At 49.9% G+C, this 15175-nt stretch overlaps 1 protein-coding gene across 1 annotated transcript in view; it reads right to left on the bottom strand.

Moving 5' to 3' along the window:
• Positions 1 to 14489: 14489 nt before the first annotated feature.
• Positions 14490 to 15175, bottom strand: part of LOC128348776 (melanotransferrin-like) — a 59194-nt gene continuing 58508 nt past the window's right edge. The window contains exon 15 of the mRNA XM_053304421.1: positions 14490 to 14939. Within this exon, the coding sequence (XP_053160396.1) occupies positions 14869 to 14939 (71 nt within the window). The 3' untranslated portion in view covers positions 14490 to 14868. The remainder of the gene's footprint in view (positions 14940 to 15175) is intronic.

Raw genomic sequence — 15175 nt, 5'->3', positions numbered from 1 at the left:
AAACATTCGTTAAGACAAAAATGGGGGGGAACACACACATTACAACAATTTAAAATTTTAAAATAATATTTTAAAGCAGCATTAAAACCAATTAAAACAACATTAATTAAAAGCCTGGGTGAAGAGATGTGTTTTTAAAGACTTTAAAAGCTGTCAGAGATGGGGAGGCTCTTATTTCACTAGGGAGCATATTCCAAAGCCTCGGGGCAGCAACGGAGAAGGCCCGTCCCTGAGTAGCCACCAGACGAGCCGGTGACAGCTGCAGACGGACCTCTCCAGCAGATCTCAGTGGGCGGTGGGGTTCATGCTGAAGAAGGCGTTCCCTTAAGTACTCAGGGCCCAAACTGTTTAGGGCTTTATAGGTTACTAGTATTTTTAAGCCCGTTGTAATAACGGGCACTAGGTCCCCCCCCTTTATTCCTTCTTCCTTTCTCTTGCCCCCCTTTTTTTCTTGTTTCTTTCTGTTTCTCTTCCTTTTTTCCTTTAATTCCTTTTTTTGCTCTCCTTTTCCCTCTATCTCTTTTTTTTTTGTTTTTATTCTTTTCTTTCTCTTTTCCTCTTTTATTTCTATAATGGGTGCGCTCTTTGGTGTTTTTGTTTGTTTGTTTGTTTGTTTTTTCCCTTTGTTCTTTACTTATATCTCTCTTATTCTCCCTTCCTCCCTCTTTGTTTATTATGTTCTTTTCTTTCCCTTCTCTGTCTTCTCTCTTATTCCTTCCTTATTTGTTTTCTTTTATCTATTCTTTTGTCTCCCTCCCTCATTCCTTGTTTTCTCTCTCGCTGTCTGTCTGTCTTTCTGTATGTCTGTCTGCCTATCTCTTTCTCTATCTCTCTTTCTCTCTGTCTTTGCCTTCCTCCGCCCTTTTTAAATTTACCCTTCCCTCTTCCGTACTCTCTTCTTTCCTTTTCCCTCTCCCTTGTCCCTCTGTCTCTCCTTTTTCTCTCTTCCCTTTGTTCTGCTTTCTTTTGCTCTTCCATCTCCCTTATTTAGTTCTTAGATACTTATGAGGCTATTTTTTGTTTAAATAATATTCTTTATTTGTTCAACTGTTTTTTAAACTTAACTTTTTTTTTGGTCCCCCCCGCCCCCAAACCCTCATAGTATTTCTTTATATACCACATTTCTTGTGAAAGTTTGTTCTGAGCTTGCTAATAGTCTTCCTTGTTCTGGGCCTTCCAGCACCTTGACCACAACGTCTGTAAAACATCTGACTCTCGATAATGCCACATATAACTGTCCATGGCTGAATACTGGCTCAGGCAAATGGATTCCAACCTTTTCTAGGGTCTGTCCCTGTGATTTGTTTATTGTCATAGCAAAAGCCAATTTTACTGGGTATTGTCGCCTTCTCAAGGTAAATGGTAAGTCAGTGCAGGATGGTGCCAAATCAATTCGTGGAATAAAGACCATGTCTCCCTGTGCCGATCCTGTAATCACTTGCGCTATGATGAGTTTTTTTTCTAGGTTTTTCACAATGAGGCGGGTGCCATTGCATAAACCTTTCTTGGTGTTTAGATTTCTGAGGAGCATTATTATTGCACCTACTTTCAGGGTGAGGTTATGCTTAGGCATTCCTGTTGGTGTTTGGTCATTGAGGAATTCAGTAGGGTAGTTTTTTGAATCCTCTTCGGTGGAGTCTTCTATTGTGTCTGCTCTGAGATACGTGATTTTTTCGCCTTCCAAAATGTTGAGCACCTGGTCATTGATGGTGTCAACATCATTGTTCTTAGGGCAAAGGATGGATCTGTTTGCTATTTTGGGGACGTTGTCCACAGGAATGTTGTCTCCAAAAATTTCTTTTACGATATCCTCTGTGCATATTATTCTCGTAGGGATTTCTATGATGTCTTCTGGTAATCCCTCAATCCGTGGTGTCTCTCCATTGCCTGCTGTGATTAGCCACTTGCTGAATTCTGTGTCATTGGATCGTATATTGTTTTGTAGCTTGAGGATTGTGAATGTGGGCCACAGCATATTGAATTTTATGCAGGCTTCAATGATATGTGTCTGGCTACCATGTGGCACCACCGGAAGTGTTTGCCGGAAATCTCCTCCCAGTAAAAAAAACTTTACTTCCCATGGGCTTGTTGTTTTCCATGATCTCTCTCATTAGTTTGTCTACTGTTGTTAGTGCTAGAGTGGGTGCCATTGTTGACTCATCCCAAATGATTATTTTTGCCGTTTTTATATTTTTTGCATCTGCAGAATTGAGGCGCATGTTTGATACAGAGTTTTCAAGTATAGGTACTGGCAGTTTGAATTGGGAGTGGTATGTTCTGTCTACTTGTAGTAGGTTGGCTGCTATTCCTGTGGAGGCTACAGGGAGTGCAACTTCACCTTGGCCATGCACTGTGCTGAGTAAGGTCTTGGATAAGTAAGTTTTTCCACTGCCTCCTGGCCCGTCCAAGAAAAAACAGCGGTGGCTAAGCTCATCATTCTGGCTTGCTGCTAATATTTGCTCCATGGCTGTTTTTTGCTCATCATTGAAGGTTCTTGCCATTTCCTCAGCTGTTTGTTTTTCATAGGCTTGGTTGTATGTATCTGTTAGCTGTTCTGTATTTTGTATGGTGTATGTCAAGCCGAAGTCTGTGCATTTTTTTCCATGGAGTATTAGAATGTTGGCTATTTCTTGAAGGGCAAGGTCACGGCATATTGTGCACTCTGCATTGTGTTGCATATGTTTATGGACATAGTCCTCAATGAGGTATTGTTCATATTTTTTAAACAGTTCCTGCATGTTTTGGAGGGATGCGAAGACACAGATATAGGCAAACAGTTCTCTGATTTGTTTGGGCATGCTGTATTGTGCAGCATCTTCTACTGTACTTTCCCACACTTGCTCATCATTTATGAGCCCTCTTGTTTTGGCAGCTTCTTGGAAAGTTGGGTAGTCATTTCCATTTACGCTTCTGAGATTTTCGTAGGATGTTGCTCCTGGTACATGCAACAGTAGGAGGCGTAGGCAGTAGCGCTCTGGGTCTGATCGTAAATTTACAGAATACATTCTCCCGATCACTTTGTCTGCACCACGTTGTCGTAATTTCCAAGTGCAGTTTGCTGAGTCAAAGACATAATGTAAAGGAATGTCTGCATATAATATGCTTCTAACTTTCTCCTCTTGTTGATTTAATTTGAACCATGCTGTCAAATGTGTTTCGCGACTTGTTGCTCTGTCGGCTGCTGCGCCAGTGTCATCGGGGTTGAAAATTACTGCCTATTCGTTTGGGAGATGAACTGCTAGCCTGTGAACTGTATGGGATTGGTAATGCATCTCAAATCCATTTAGACGCCATGCTGCTTCTGGTGCGCTGACATACCTTGAATCCATGTAGGTTTTGATTTCATCGTGGTTCAAAGTGTCTTGTTCTTGGAGTACTACCTTAGCGCAATCGTGGCCCTTGTATACATATTTGAAAAGGTATTTTACACTCTTAACTGAAGCACAGACTTCAACGTTGATGTGGCAGTTATACTTCAGGGCTAGATAGGGATTATACGGTACAACCCAGCTGTTATCAATTGTTTTTCCGTTCTCCATTTTGCTTTGGCCAGTGTTTCTTCTTCTGTATTTGGGGTAACCGTTTCTGTTTGCAATAGTTTGTTGCTGGTATTCTTTTGGGAAGTCTTTTGTGCATTTCTCATTTGACATACATGGTGAATGCCGATTGTGTGTTCCACATGGTCCATGGATCATATGCTTTGTTATGATTGCATATAGTCGAGGAGTTTTTTCAGTGTTTGGGATTTCTGCAGATACTATGTTGTCTACGGACGCTTCGGTTTTTGGTTTATAGTTTTCTGTTAGGATGAGCAATATGTGTGCATGTGGTAAGCCTCTTTTTTTGGAATTCTATGACATACACAATGGCTTTGGGTGGCCCAAAAATATGCTTCTTGCAGATGTCATCAATTAGTGATCTTAGTTTTAGGTGGAAGACTCTTGCCACTAAATCAGGTCGTGCTGCAGATTGGCCATGTTGCAGGTTTACAACAATTTCTTCCCACTTGGGGTTGCATGTCATGGTAATAAAGAGATCTGGTTTTCCGTACTTTCTGACAATTGCCATTGCATCCTGATAGTTTTGGAGCATGTTTCTGGGGCTACCTGCAAATGAGGATGGCAAAATAAACGTCTTTCCAGGAATTGGGCCTGTTGCATTGCATTCTTCATTTACAGTAAGTGGTCCATTAATCCTGAGTATTTCTCCACTCTCAATTTGGGCTGATTTTGCCGGACAAAATTGAGTCTGTTGGCTTCTGTTTTGACATATGCATCTACTATGTATTGTTGCGTTAGGCGTCCAGCATTTAGGAAGGCGTTAATGTCGTCTCTGATGGATAGACGGTAGCCATAGTACTGCATCTGGCTGACTCATACTCTTGGTGCTCGTGGCTGTTTTGTTAAATCTTTTCAGGCTTGTGGTCTAAGTTGTAAAGGTATGTCTATTACCCAGCTTTGTTCTCCATAGGGGAATAGCAATGGGTACACCATGGGCTCTAGATTGGGATCTAGGACACTAATCCTTTGTGTTATTTTCTGGTCTGGTTTGCCTGCACTTGGTTTGCAGTGTATTAGTAGATCTCTTTCCAGTGGTGGTTCTCCATCGTTATTTTGGAAAATAAACGCTACCTCATTATGCTTTGGTGCATTATACCGTCTTGGGTCATTTTCACGATCTTGGACTATTGTCAAGGTCACTTTCTTAATAGCATCGCCTGTCTTGTTGGCATCCTCTTGACACTCTCTTTCTACCTGGTGTAGCATTTTGCAAGCTTCAGCAAATGGATTGTTTTCTGCCATAAGTGTACTTAGTGCTTGCATAAGCTGAGGTTTTATTTTTGTGTTGGATTTATTTTGCATTCTTTTTTCTGTGACCTCAGTGGGATCTAAGATGTATAATTGTGCAAATTGTCTGTCTTGGCCCTCCTGTGGGTGCAGCGTGCCTGCTCTGTGGCAAATTGAGCCGTATATCCGGAAGCAGTACGGCCCATCTCCAGGTGGTGGAACAATGTTTGCTCCCATGGAGGCAAATGCTAGGGCACTATTTATTGATCTGACATTTTCCATAAAGTTCCTGCTGTGTTGATGTTGGCCTGTCATAAGGTGTTGGATGAATGGATTTGTTTTAATGGGGGGTAGATTTACTTTTCCCTTTGAAGAGCAATGTGTAAATTTTTGATCTGTGGGTCTTTCTCCCTCAAAGTGTTTTGCATAGCAGAATTCACATCTTTGATCTAAGTTGCCACATTTGTGTGGCTTGATGTAGTCCTCGTTCTGCTCTGTAATGTCATTTAGTATGGATGTTGTGTGTATGGCTGCCTGATATTCCTGACTTTGGCTTCTTTTCCTATGGGTTATTTCTTGTCGTTGCATTTTTTGTTTTTCAGAAGCCTGTTCCCTTCTTCTGGTTCTCACCTTTTCAGCATGCAGTCTTCACTGTGTTTGTTGTTCCTCTGGAGTCTGCTTTGCTCTTTTTTCTATGTGTCTTTTTGGGTCTTTTTGCTGTTCATTTTGCTTTTGCTCAAATGTTCTCTTTGTTCGTCTTTCTTTCTTTCTTGCAGCCTTTTTCTTGTTTGACTGTTCCTGGTGGCCTGTTGGCTCTTCCTCTATTTGTTGTTCTTCTGGAGTCTGCTTTGCTCTTTTTTCTCTGCGTCTTTGTGTGTTTTTGTGCTGTTCATTTTCCTTCTGTTCAATTGTTCTTTTTGTGCGTCTTTGTTTCTCTCTTTCTGCTTTCCTCTTGTTCAGTAGTTCCTGGTATGTTTTTTTATCTTCCTCTATATGTTGCTTTTCTATGTTTTGTTGGTTTTTTCTTATGAGTTTGGGTTTATTGTCCTTTTCCTGGGTTATGGAGGCCATGTTTGTTTGTTTGCAGTGGTTAGTTGTGTCTTTCTCCTTTGCAATTTTGTTTTTTTCTTCTTTTCAGTTTTTCTAGTGGATGTTTTGTCCAGTCTTTGTGTGTGGTTTTTTTGGTTTTGTTCTTTTCAGCCTGCTGGTATCAGCTGGAATATTGGCCTGGTCTGGCCTTCCAGATTCTCTCTTTTGTTAAGGCTGGCTCTGGCTTCCCTGGGTTTCAATGGGCACTGTGATGAGGATCTAGGTCTGAGTGGTATAGGGTGAAGTAATTTTTAATTTATGCGTTAGTGCGTTATAGCATGGCCTGCAAGGCGAAGTCAGTGATTCATGTGTTTTGTTTTGTTTTTATAATTTAATTTTGGTTTGTTTGTTTTTCCCCCTCTCAGGGTAGTTGTTTAGTCAAATATATGTGTCTGACTTTTTTCTTTCTTTATTCTTCTCTACTTGCACATGCAGGAATATTGAGGTGTTATGCCCCTCCTAATTTCCTCCTCATTAAATCCTGGCTTTGATTTTTCTGAACATACACTGTTTATTGAATTGAGGATTTAATTCCAAGAGCAGCGATGAGAAGTGTTTTCTATTGAAATCTGCTGTGTGGTGCTTTCACTGTTTTTTGAGTTTAGGATCTAATCCCAAGAACAGCAGTGAGAAGTGATTTCTATTGGAACCTGTTGTGCGGCATGGCATGGCCTGCCAAGCTGAGGCACTTGGTTTTTTGTTTTTTTATAAAAGGTATAAAGTAAGAGCAGCTTACTTGTTATGAATTTTCATTAACTTTTTAGGTTATATTAGGTTATTCTTTATTTTTCTTTTTCTCTCTCCCTCTTTCCTGCCTTCCTTCTCTCTCTCTCTCCTTTTTTCCTTTCCCCTCTTCTCTCTCCCCTTTTTTTTTGGGGGGGGGGCAAGTTTATTTCTTTTATTTTAACTTTTAAATATATGTGATTGGCCTTATAGTTTGCCCCCTAATGGGCAATCTACAATTTTCCTAGTTGTTGTTGTTTTTTTTTACTTTCCTCTTTTAAGCTCTTCCTTTTTTTCTTCAAAGTTATCCCAGTGTGAGCCTCTGTGGTATTTTTTTCTGTGTTGCTCTGTGAGGTCTATGAAGAGGTAAGGGATGGCACTTTCTCTGAGAAGGGCTTCCCTGCCGGTTGGTCTGCTGACTCCCCGCAGGGGGTTTCGACTCCTGGCTGTTTTTTTGTTTTTGTAAGGAAATGTGGAGGCAGAAATCACGGACGTCTGCTGCTCTGCGATATTGGCGGTGAGGTAGCTGCGACTGTTGGTCTGTTCGCCTGCCGTGCGCTGCCGCACTTTATGCAGCCTGTTTTCCCGCCCTTGGCTGGTGTGGTGGGGCTTTTCTCTACTCTTTTATTGGTCGGCCGGGGAGAGGGGGAGGGAATGGCGGCTGCGGTCGCTGGAAGTGTTTTTTTTTCTCTTCCTGCTCCTTTGGCTCTCGGGCGGCTGGGCTGGCGGGGGACGTTGGACCTGGCCACTGCTTTTGTTGGCATGTATGGAGCTTTGTTTGGTGTGTGTGTGTGGGGGTGCTTGTGTGTTACTTTGCCGCCCAGAGTCTTGGCCGTCGATCTTGTGCTTGAGCGGCTGGGCCGGACCCACCATCGCCGCCTCTGGGCTCTCCGTGTCTCAGCCAGATCCACTGCCGCCGTTGCTTCTCTCCTGGTGGTCGGGCCGGTCCCGCCGCCGTCGGCATTGCCTCCCTGCGGCCGGGCCGGGTGCGTGTCGCTGCCTTGGGCGGTTGGGCCGGTCTCTTCTCTTCTCCCCACTCTGATCTCCCCACCGCTACAATCTTTTCTTCCCGCCATTGCCGTCTCTGCTCGCCCGGTCCCCCCACGGGCCCGTCTTTTATTTTCTCCCTGGTTTTGGTTCCCTGCTGCTCTCCCGGTTCCCCTGCTGCTGCCACAGCCCTCCCGGTTCCCCCGCTGCTGCCTTTGTCCTCCTGGTTCCCCTGCTGTGGCTCAACATGGCCTCCCGTGTCTGGACGGCTGTATCTTTCTCGGCTGTTCTGGGCATGCGTTCCGCGCATGCCCAGAACGGCCGAGAAAGACACGGGCGACACGGGAACACACTCAAGGCTTTTATTATTATGGATAACCAGAACCTTGTATTTTGCCTGGAAACATATCGGCAGCCAGTGTAGCTCCTTCAATCCAGGAGTAATGTGATCTCTCCGAGATGACCCAGAGACCAGCCTGGCTGCCACATTCTGGACCAGCTGTAGTTTCCGGACTATGTGCAAGGGCAGCCCCACATAGAGCGCATTACAGTAATCCAGCCTGGAGGTTACCAGCAGATGTACCACTGTTTTGAGGTCGTTCACCTCAAGAAACAGATGCAGCTGGCGTATCAGCCAAAGCTGATAGAAGGCACTTCTGGCCACCGCCTCAACCTGGGACACCAGGGAGAGGCTCGGATCCAGAGGGACCCCTAGACTGCGTACCTGTTCCTTCTGGGGAAGTGTGACCCCACCCAGCATGCATGCCTCTGACTTCTCCTTTTCCCACCCTTTTAATACCTACATGGAAGGGCAAGTTACATGGAAAGAGAGGACGTAAAGGCAGGAGTGTTTGCAGACTCCACAGGGCCACAGCCTTTTGCTGGGGGACGGGCTTTTGGAGAGCCCCGTTTGGTTGGGGCTAGGAAGGGGGTGGGGAGCGTGCGCTCTTCGTGCGGGTCCCTCGCTTCCCCTTTGGACTCGCCGGCGTCCCTCCCTCTCTCCCCTAAGTGCAGAATGGGCTTCGGCTGGTCGTCCTTTTGGGAAAAGGCAGGTCTGTAGACTTCTTTATTTCTCTTCCATGGGTGGGGCCAGTTGGAGAAGTGCGTGGCAATGGACTGAAGTTTGTGCATGAGCGATGCCTGGAAAAAGGATGAGCTGGAAGTTTGAGGGGGTCAGGTTCTGAGGGCGAGGTAGCAGTCCTGCTCCTTTTTCCTTAGAAGTGACTTCTGAAATCAGTGGGCGTTTACTTTCAAATAAATGTGTGTGTGTGGGGGGGAACTACTTTCACCAAAGGGGAGGTGTGTGCATATTTCTAGGGAGTTTACTCTTGGTTTTGTAGAGATGTGCAAATTTTGATGCCAGTTGGGTTACTTTGTCTACAAGTATGAGAATAGATAAAAAGTTGGAGGGCTACTTCTGAATGGAAGGGAGAGACCGCTATGCCTGTACTGTACTCCAGACTGTAGAGTGCCCCATGGATTGGAGTGGCTGCTGGTGAGTCTCAGATGTTTGTGGGCGCTGGTGGGTCATGGAAAAGGGAGGGTGTGTGTGTGTGTGCACGCCCTTCTAGCTTTAGCTTTCAAAGGAAAAGAGGAAGCCCGCGGTGAGACGCTTCTTTTCTGAAGGGCTGCCAGCTAGTTGGTGGGATTATATCCGTTTTCACATTAATTTAATATCTTGTGTTTTTTTTAATGAGTATGTAAGCAAAATACGTTCTTTGTTAACAAATTTTACTTTATTAACTGAAGACATACTGAAGACATATTTGTTCACCCAGGCTTTTGCAGGAGTTCTCAACCTTGGGTCCCCATAAGAACAGCCCTGCTGGATCAGGCCCAAGGCTCATCTAGTCCAGCATCCTGTTTCACACAGTGGCCCACCAGATGCCACTGGAAGCCACAGGCAGGAGTTGAGGGCATGCCCTCTATCCTGCTGTAACTCCCCTGCAACTGGTGCTCAGAGGCATCCTGCCTTTGAGGCTGAAGGTCGCCCTCTAGTAGCCATTGATAGACCTCTCCTCCATGAAATTATCCAAACCCCTCTTAAAGCCATCCAGGTTGTTGGCTGTCACCACATCTTGTGGCAGAGAATTCCACAAGTTGATTATGTGTTGTGTAAAAAAGTTCTTCCGTTTGCTGGTCCTAGATTTCCTGCAAATCAATTTCACGGGATGACCCCTGGTTCTAGTGTTATGTGAGATGGAGAAGAATTTCTCTCTATCCACTTTCTCCACACCATGCATGATTTTATAGACCTCTATCATGTCTCCCCGCAGTCGTCTTTTTTTCTAAACTAAAAAGCCCCAGGTGTTGTAGCCTTCGGGCACATGCCTACTGCCTTCGTCTCCTTCTCCTGGCCCCATGTCTTTGCTGCAGAAGAATATTAAGGACATGTGTAATATGGCATAGCAGATTAACAGAAGACAGGAGACTACAGTCACAAGGTGTAAATAACAGCAGAACCAAATAATAAAATACTATCAATGAAGAACTTTAATAAATGCACATATCCCAACTATGACATCTCACTACCACCCATATACTATAACATTCTATTGCAGAGCACAAGGATGGTTGCTTTCCCACGTTAGGAAAGCAGATTGTGTGAATCAATCCTGTGTTACTTTAATAAAGTTCTAATGTTTCTTTCTAGCAACTGTTGGGACTGCCCTTGCCTCCAAACATACCTCTTGCACTTTTGACTTTCATTCAACCCAAAAAAGTTAATTACAATGCATGTATAATTTTTGCATATACAATTACAATGCCAGCAGGAAACAAGCAGAAATGTTTTTGTGGAGCAAAGTGAATTCCAAAATGACAGTGGAAGTTGAGGGGCAGTGTGTGGGTGGGGTGGGGTGGGGGAGGACAGAAGCGAAGTTCATACATACTAGTCAGCAGTCCTGAATTTAATCATGGCTCTTGTATTCTAATACCTGCTCAGTCACTGCGCTGGTGCTCTCACACATCTCACTTCACCTCGTCATCTTCCTGGAAAGCTTATGACTCTCAAAAAAGGCAATTCAGAAGTTAAAACCTGCCCAACGAGGAGAATGTGGCTCCTCACAAGACTGCTTTTTCCAAAAAAGATTATTTTAAATTGCACAACTAAAGGGCTCCCCAGGTCAGATGTTTGCCAAGGGGGTTTCAAACCTAAACGCACACAGAGAGAAGCGGAAGGAGGGAGACTTTTAAACGGGCCCTCAAAGACAGGAAGTGGTGGTGGGGAATCTGTAAAAGTGATGAAGGGGATTCCGTGATGAATGAGCCCTTGAAACTCATACTGTGCAAGCATCACCCCTTCCAAAAAGAAGACTGACAGCAGCCCTCAGAGCAGCCAGAGTGGAGCTTGAACTCTGCTGTGCAAACCCTGCCCACCGCCTAACAGCTGATTGGCTGTGGGTCCCAGCAGCTCTCTCAGCACAAGAAAGTTACAGCAGCAGAGAAACAAAGGGGGAGCAAGGAAAGACCCTGGCGGCAAAAAGCAGCAGCCACTCTCTAGAGCTCGGGCTGATTGCTGGCATGCCAACCCTAGCGCCGCCACTCAACGGGGGACCAGAGCTGCTTGCTTCCCCTCTTTTTAGGACCGGGAGAGAACACTGCTAGGGGAGAAGAAGTGCCCAGGGATGTGCATGGAACCACAGCCGGGAGGCTTGAAGGGGGCAGGGGTGCTGCTTTAAGAGTGTGTGTGGGGGGGTGACCCCTCCCGCCGCTATCCACCTGCCTGCAACCATTTATTTTTTAAAGCCCAAGGGGTGGCAGCGCACCTCCCTAGTACCACCCTGTTGCCCCTGTTTTCCGGCTATGACCAGAAGTCTCCGACATGCCTGCGCACACAGGTGCAACATGCACACGCCTGTGACTGCCGGCACACTGGAGACTTCCGGTCATAGCTGGAAAACGGGCGGGGGGGGCGGGGAGGCACACTGCCGCCACCCCATGGGCTTTTTTAAAAAACGGAGGCCAGCAGGGCGGGGGGAAGCTGCAGGAGGGATAAGTGCACCCTCCCCACTCTCAAAGCTAGACACCCCCACACCATCAAGCCTGTGGAACCGCTGGTTCTTCAAACCAGTTTGGAGGCCCATAAAGAACCGGTTCCGTGCACCTCCCTAGAAGTACCAACCTTGCCAATTTGGAACTGAACTTCTGTCTGAAGAAAAACAATGGCTTGCTGGTGTGGACTGGCCCTCTTGTCTTCTCTGCTTGCCTCCTCTCTCTTTGGAGCAGGCAAGGGCGGGGAAAGGCGGAAGCAGCTGGTCAGAGGGGGCAGCAGGCTAGAGTTCAGCAGGAGAGGAGGCAGGCAGGGTGACTCGTGGGCAAGGGGGACCGGCCTTGGGGGGCCCTTGAGGGCCTCTCTGACCCTGTGGGCCCAGGTGCGATTGCCCCCCCTTGTCCAATGGACCCCAAGCCCCAGCCTTATGGAATGGGGAATCCGCTCTGGGCAGAGCTGCTGCCTGCCTGCATGCAGGAGGTTCCCAGTTCCCTCCTCCCTGGCAGCATCTCCAAGAGAGGGCTGAGAGAGACTCCTGCCTGCAACCTGGGAGAAGCCGCTGCCGGTCTGTGTAGACAATGCTGAGCTAGGTGGATCTATGGTTTGACTCGGTAGAAGGCAGCTTCCTATTTTTCTAGATAACTAGTGGGCCCGGGCACAGAGCACCTGTGCCTCTAGTTGGGCTCTGCCCGGGCCCACCACTGCCGCCCGCGACTCCGGCCGGGCCCGCCGCCGCCTCACCCGGCTTCCGCCGCCTCCAGCTGGGCCCGCCGCCTCCTCCGGCTTCCCCCACCGCCTCCTCCGGCCGGGCCCGCCGCCTGCCCAGGCCCGCCGCCGCCTCGCCCGGCTTCCCCCGCACCTGCCCTTCCCCCTGCTGGGTACTGGGTGGCAGTGTGGATGGGGTGGGGGGGGCAGAGTGGTGGTGCAGTCTAGCCCTGCTGTTCATAAGCAGTTTGGTTGCCCCCTTGGTGGTGGAGGCGGCCCCCTGGTCAAGGCATGGGCCACCTGACCAAGAGGATTCTAGAGTTTCTTCAGCCAACAGGATGCTCAGACTGCTGCCCCATGAGCTACAGTGTGGGTCGGGGCGGCCCAGCTGGAGCGGGGAGGACGCTTCACATGATTGCTGCGGATGGCCAGAACCTAACGGGTCTACTCGTGAGTCAAATGGGCCGTAGCCCAAAATTTGGCTTAAAAAAAGCCAAATCGGGCAACAGAGCTGCGGAGCCAGTTTGCACGCGGCAGCATTTATGCGCCCCCTCGAAGAGAGCACGGAAGTCCTCGGATTGCAGCGGGGGCGGGGGGGGGGACCGAGCCACCAGGGAGGAGGAGGAGGAGGAGGAGGAGGAGCCCAAGGAGGGCCTTGGAGGGTGTGGGGCTGCCCAGCCATGGAGGGACCCGGAGGCGGGTCCATGGAGGGAACCGAGGGGGCCCCGCAGGTGGCCCGCCTCCTCCCACGGAGGGCAGGAGAGGCAGGCCGGCGGGTCGGGTGAAGGAGGCCGGCGGTCCCGAGCAGGGGAAGGAGGCGGCGGCGGCTTCTCCTCCGGTCCAGACCCTCTGCCAGCGGGGGGGGGGGGCGATGAGGATGCGGGGGGGCTCTCAGCGCCACCTTCTCCCTCCCTCCCGCTTCTTGGGGGGGGGGCCGCTGTCCCTTCCCGCCGCCTCTCCTCTCCCCGCGCTTCCCCCAACCACCCCGCCCATCGGCCGGAGGCTGAGTGGGCGTGGCGAGGGCGGAGAAGGGCTTACCTGGGCGCCAATGGACGGGCTGCATGCAAATAAACGGCTGCTCAGGCCGCTCGTGGCGGGTGGGAGCCCTGGGAGAGGGCCGATTAGCCCCGCCCGCAGGGGCAAGCGAGCCGGTGGCCTAGAGAGGCCGTCCCCTGCAGGACCGGACGGAGCCGACTGCGCCTGCGCCACTCAGGGATGGGGAACTTTGGCACTCCTGCAGATGTTGGCCTACAATTCCCATAATCCCTAGCTATTGGCCTCTGTGGCTGGGGATTATGGGAGTTGTAGTCCAAAAACAGCTGGAGTGCCAAGGTTCCCCATCCCTGCCTGCCTTGTTGTCTCCCCTTGCCTGGGTGGGGAGGGGGCAGGCGGGCTGGTTTGTCTGCATGATGAAGCCGAGGGAGGGGGCGGGGCTTGGGCTGCTCAGCCCCCCCCCCGCGTGCTCACCTTTAACCCGAGAGTTCAGACCAGCAGGACGCCGCCTCCGCAACTGCTCCCGAGGACGGCGGCGGCACCTCCTGTGGAGGGGGCGGGGGTGTGTGCGTGCGCCGTGCCGGCCCCCTCCCCGCGAAAAAAGGAGGGGCCGGGCCCCAGTCAGACTCCGCCCCGCTGCCGGCCGGCCGGCCTCCCGCCAGGCAGGGCCCCGCCCTCCTCGGAGGCGGCTGCGGAGGAGGGCGCTGCTCTTCCTGCCCTCCCTGTCCTGCGCGGGGCGGGGAACTCGCTCCCTCCCCCCGCCCAAGACGCTGGCTCCCCCCCCCGGCCTCCCCCGCCCCGCTGCCCCCGTGGAGCGCTGCGGGGGCCGCACTGCCCCCGCCCGGCCTCCCTCGAGTCTCGCCGCCGCGTGTGCGGGCAGCTCCTGTCAGGATGGATGGAGGCGGCCCCTCCTCGCCACGCGCCTCGGCGGCTCCTCTGGAGCGGACCCGGGAGCGACCCCCAGTGGGGCCGAGGAGAAAAGCCCCGCGCGGGGGGGGGGGGGAGAGAGAGAGGAGGGAGTCCGGGACCCCGCCGCCCCCCGCCCGCCCGCCCCGTGCAGAAGTTCCCGCTGATGGGCAGCTGCTGCTGTCCCCGGTGACCGGAGCCTGAGCGGGGTTGGGGTCTTGCTGCGGGCCTTGCCCGGCCGTGTGTGCCCGCCCTTCTGTCACCACCAGTCTCCCCGGTGCAGCCGGGTACTTTGATCGATCCCAGTGTGAAGCCAGCAGCTTTATTGATTCCGTGGGAATCCTGCTTTCTCAAAGCGACCTCGAAGAGGCATCTCAAAGCAGTTAACATAACACAATCACCACATTAGCCTAGCACAGAAAGAGGTACAAGCCCCCACCAAGTGCCTCAAGCCAAGGAGGCACTGACAGAAAGCAGCCCAGAACTGCCAAGAGAAAGGGGTGGCTGGGTGGGGAGCAGGAGAGGAGGAAGGCCCGCACTCCCTACTGAGCAAGATCCTGCTCTCTCACTGTCAGATGAATCAGGCCGGCTGATTGGATTTGTTCGTCAGCTTCATGATGGTTTCCCACGTCAAGGTTCCACGGCTGCATGTTGTTTTGCTGCTTGTGCAGATGTCCAGCCTATTGATCACGAAGAGCAGAATTTGACAAAACCCAAAATTGTCAGCAGCAGGAGGGAGAAGTTCATGGACTCCGCAGCTGGAATGTAATAAGTGCCATAAGAACGCAAGAGCATTAACTCGGACATAGGGAATCCCCTTCCCCAGCCTTGCTGACAGCCCATAAACCGGAGATGCTGGGTGTTGAATTTGGTGGGGACGGCCTGCATGCAAACTGCACTGAGGGTCATGACACCCAGAAAAATCTAGACTGTGGTCCCAGTAAGTTTTTCAAGACTCATGTTTAGCAAACGTTTGCCCTAGGTACTGGATATT

Source organism: Hemicordylus capensis, chromosome 3 (assembly GCF_027244095.1).
Source record: "Hemicordylus capensis ecotype Gifberg chromosome 3, rHemCap1.1.pri, whole genome shotgun sequence".
NCBI lineage: Eukaryota > Metazoa > Chordata > Lepidosauria > Squamata > Cordylidae > Hemicordylus > Hemicordylus capensis.
This window is presented reverse-complemented; position numbering and strand designations above follow the sequence as displayed.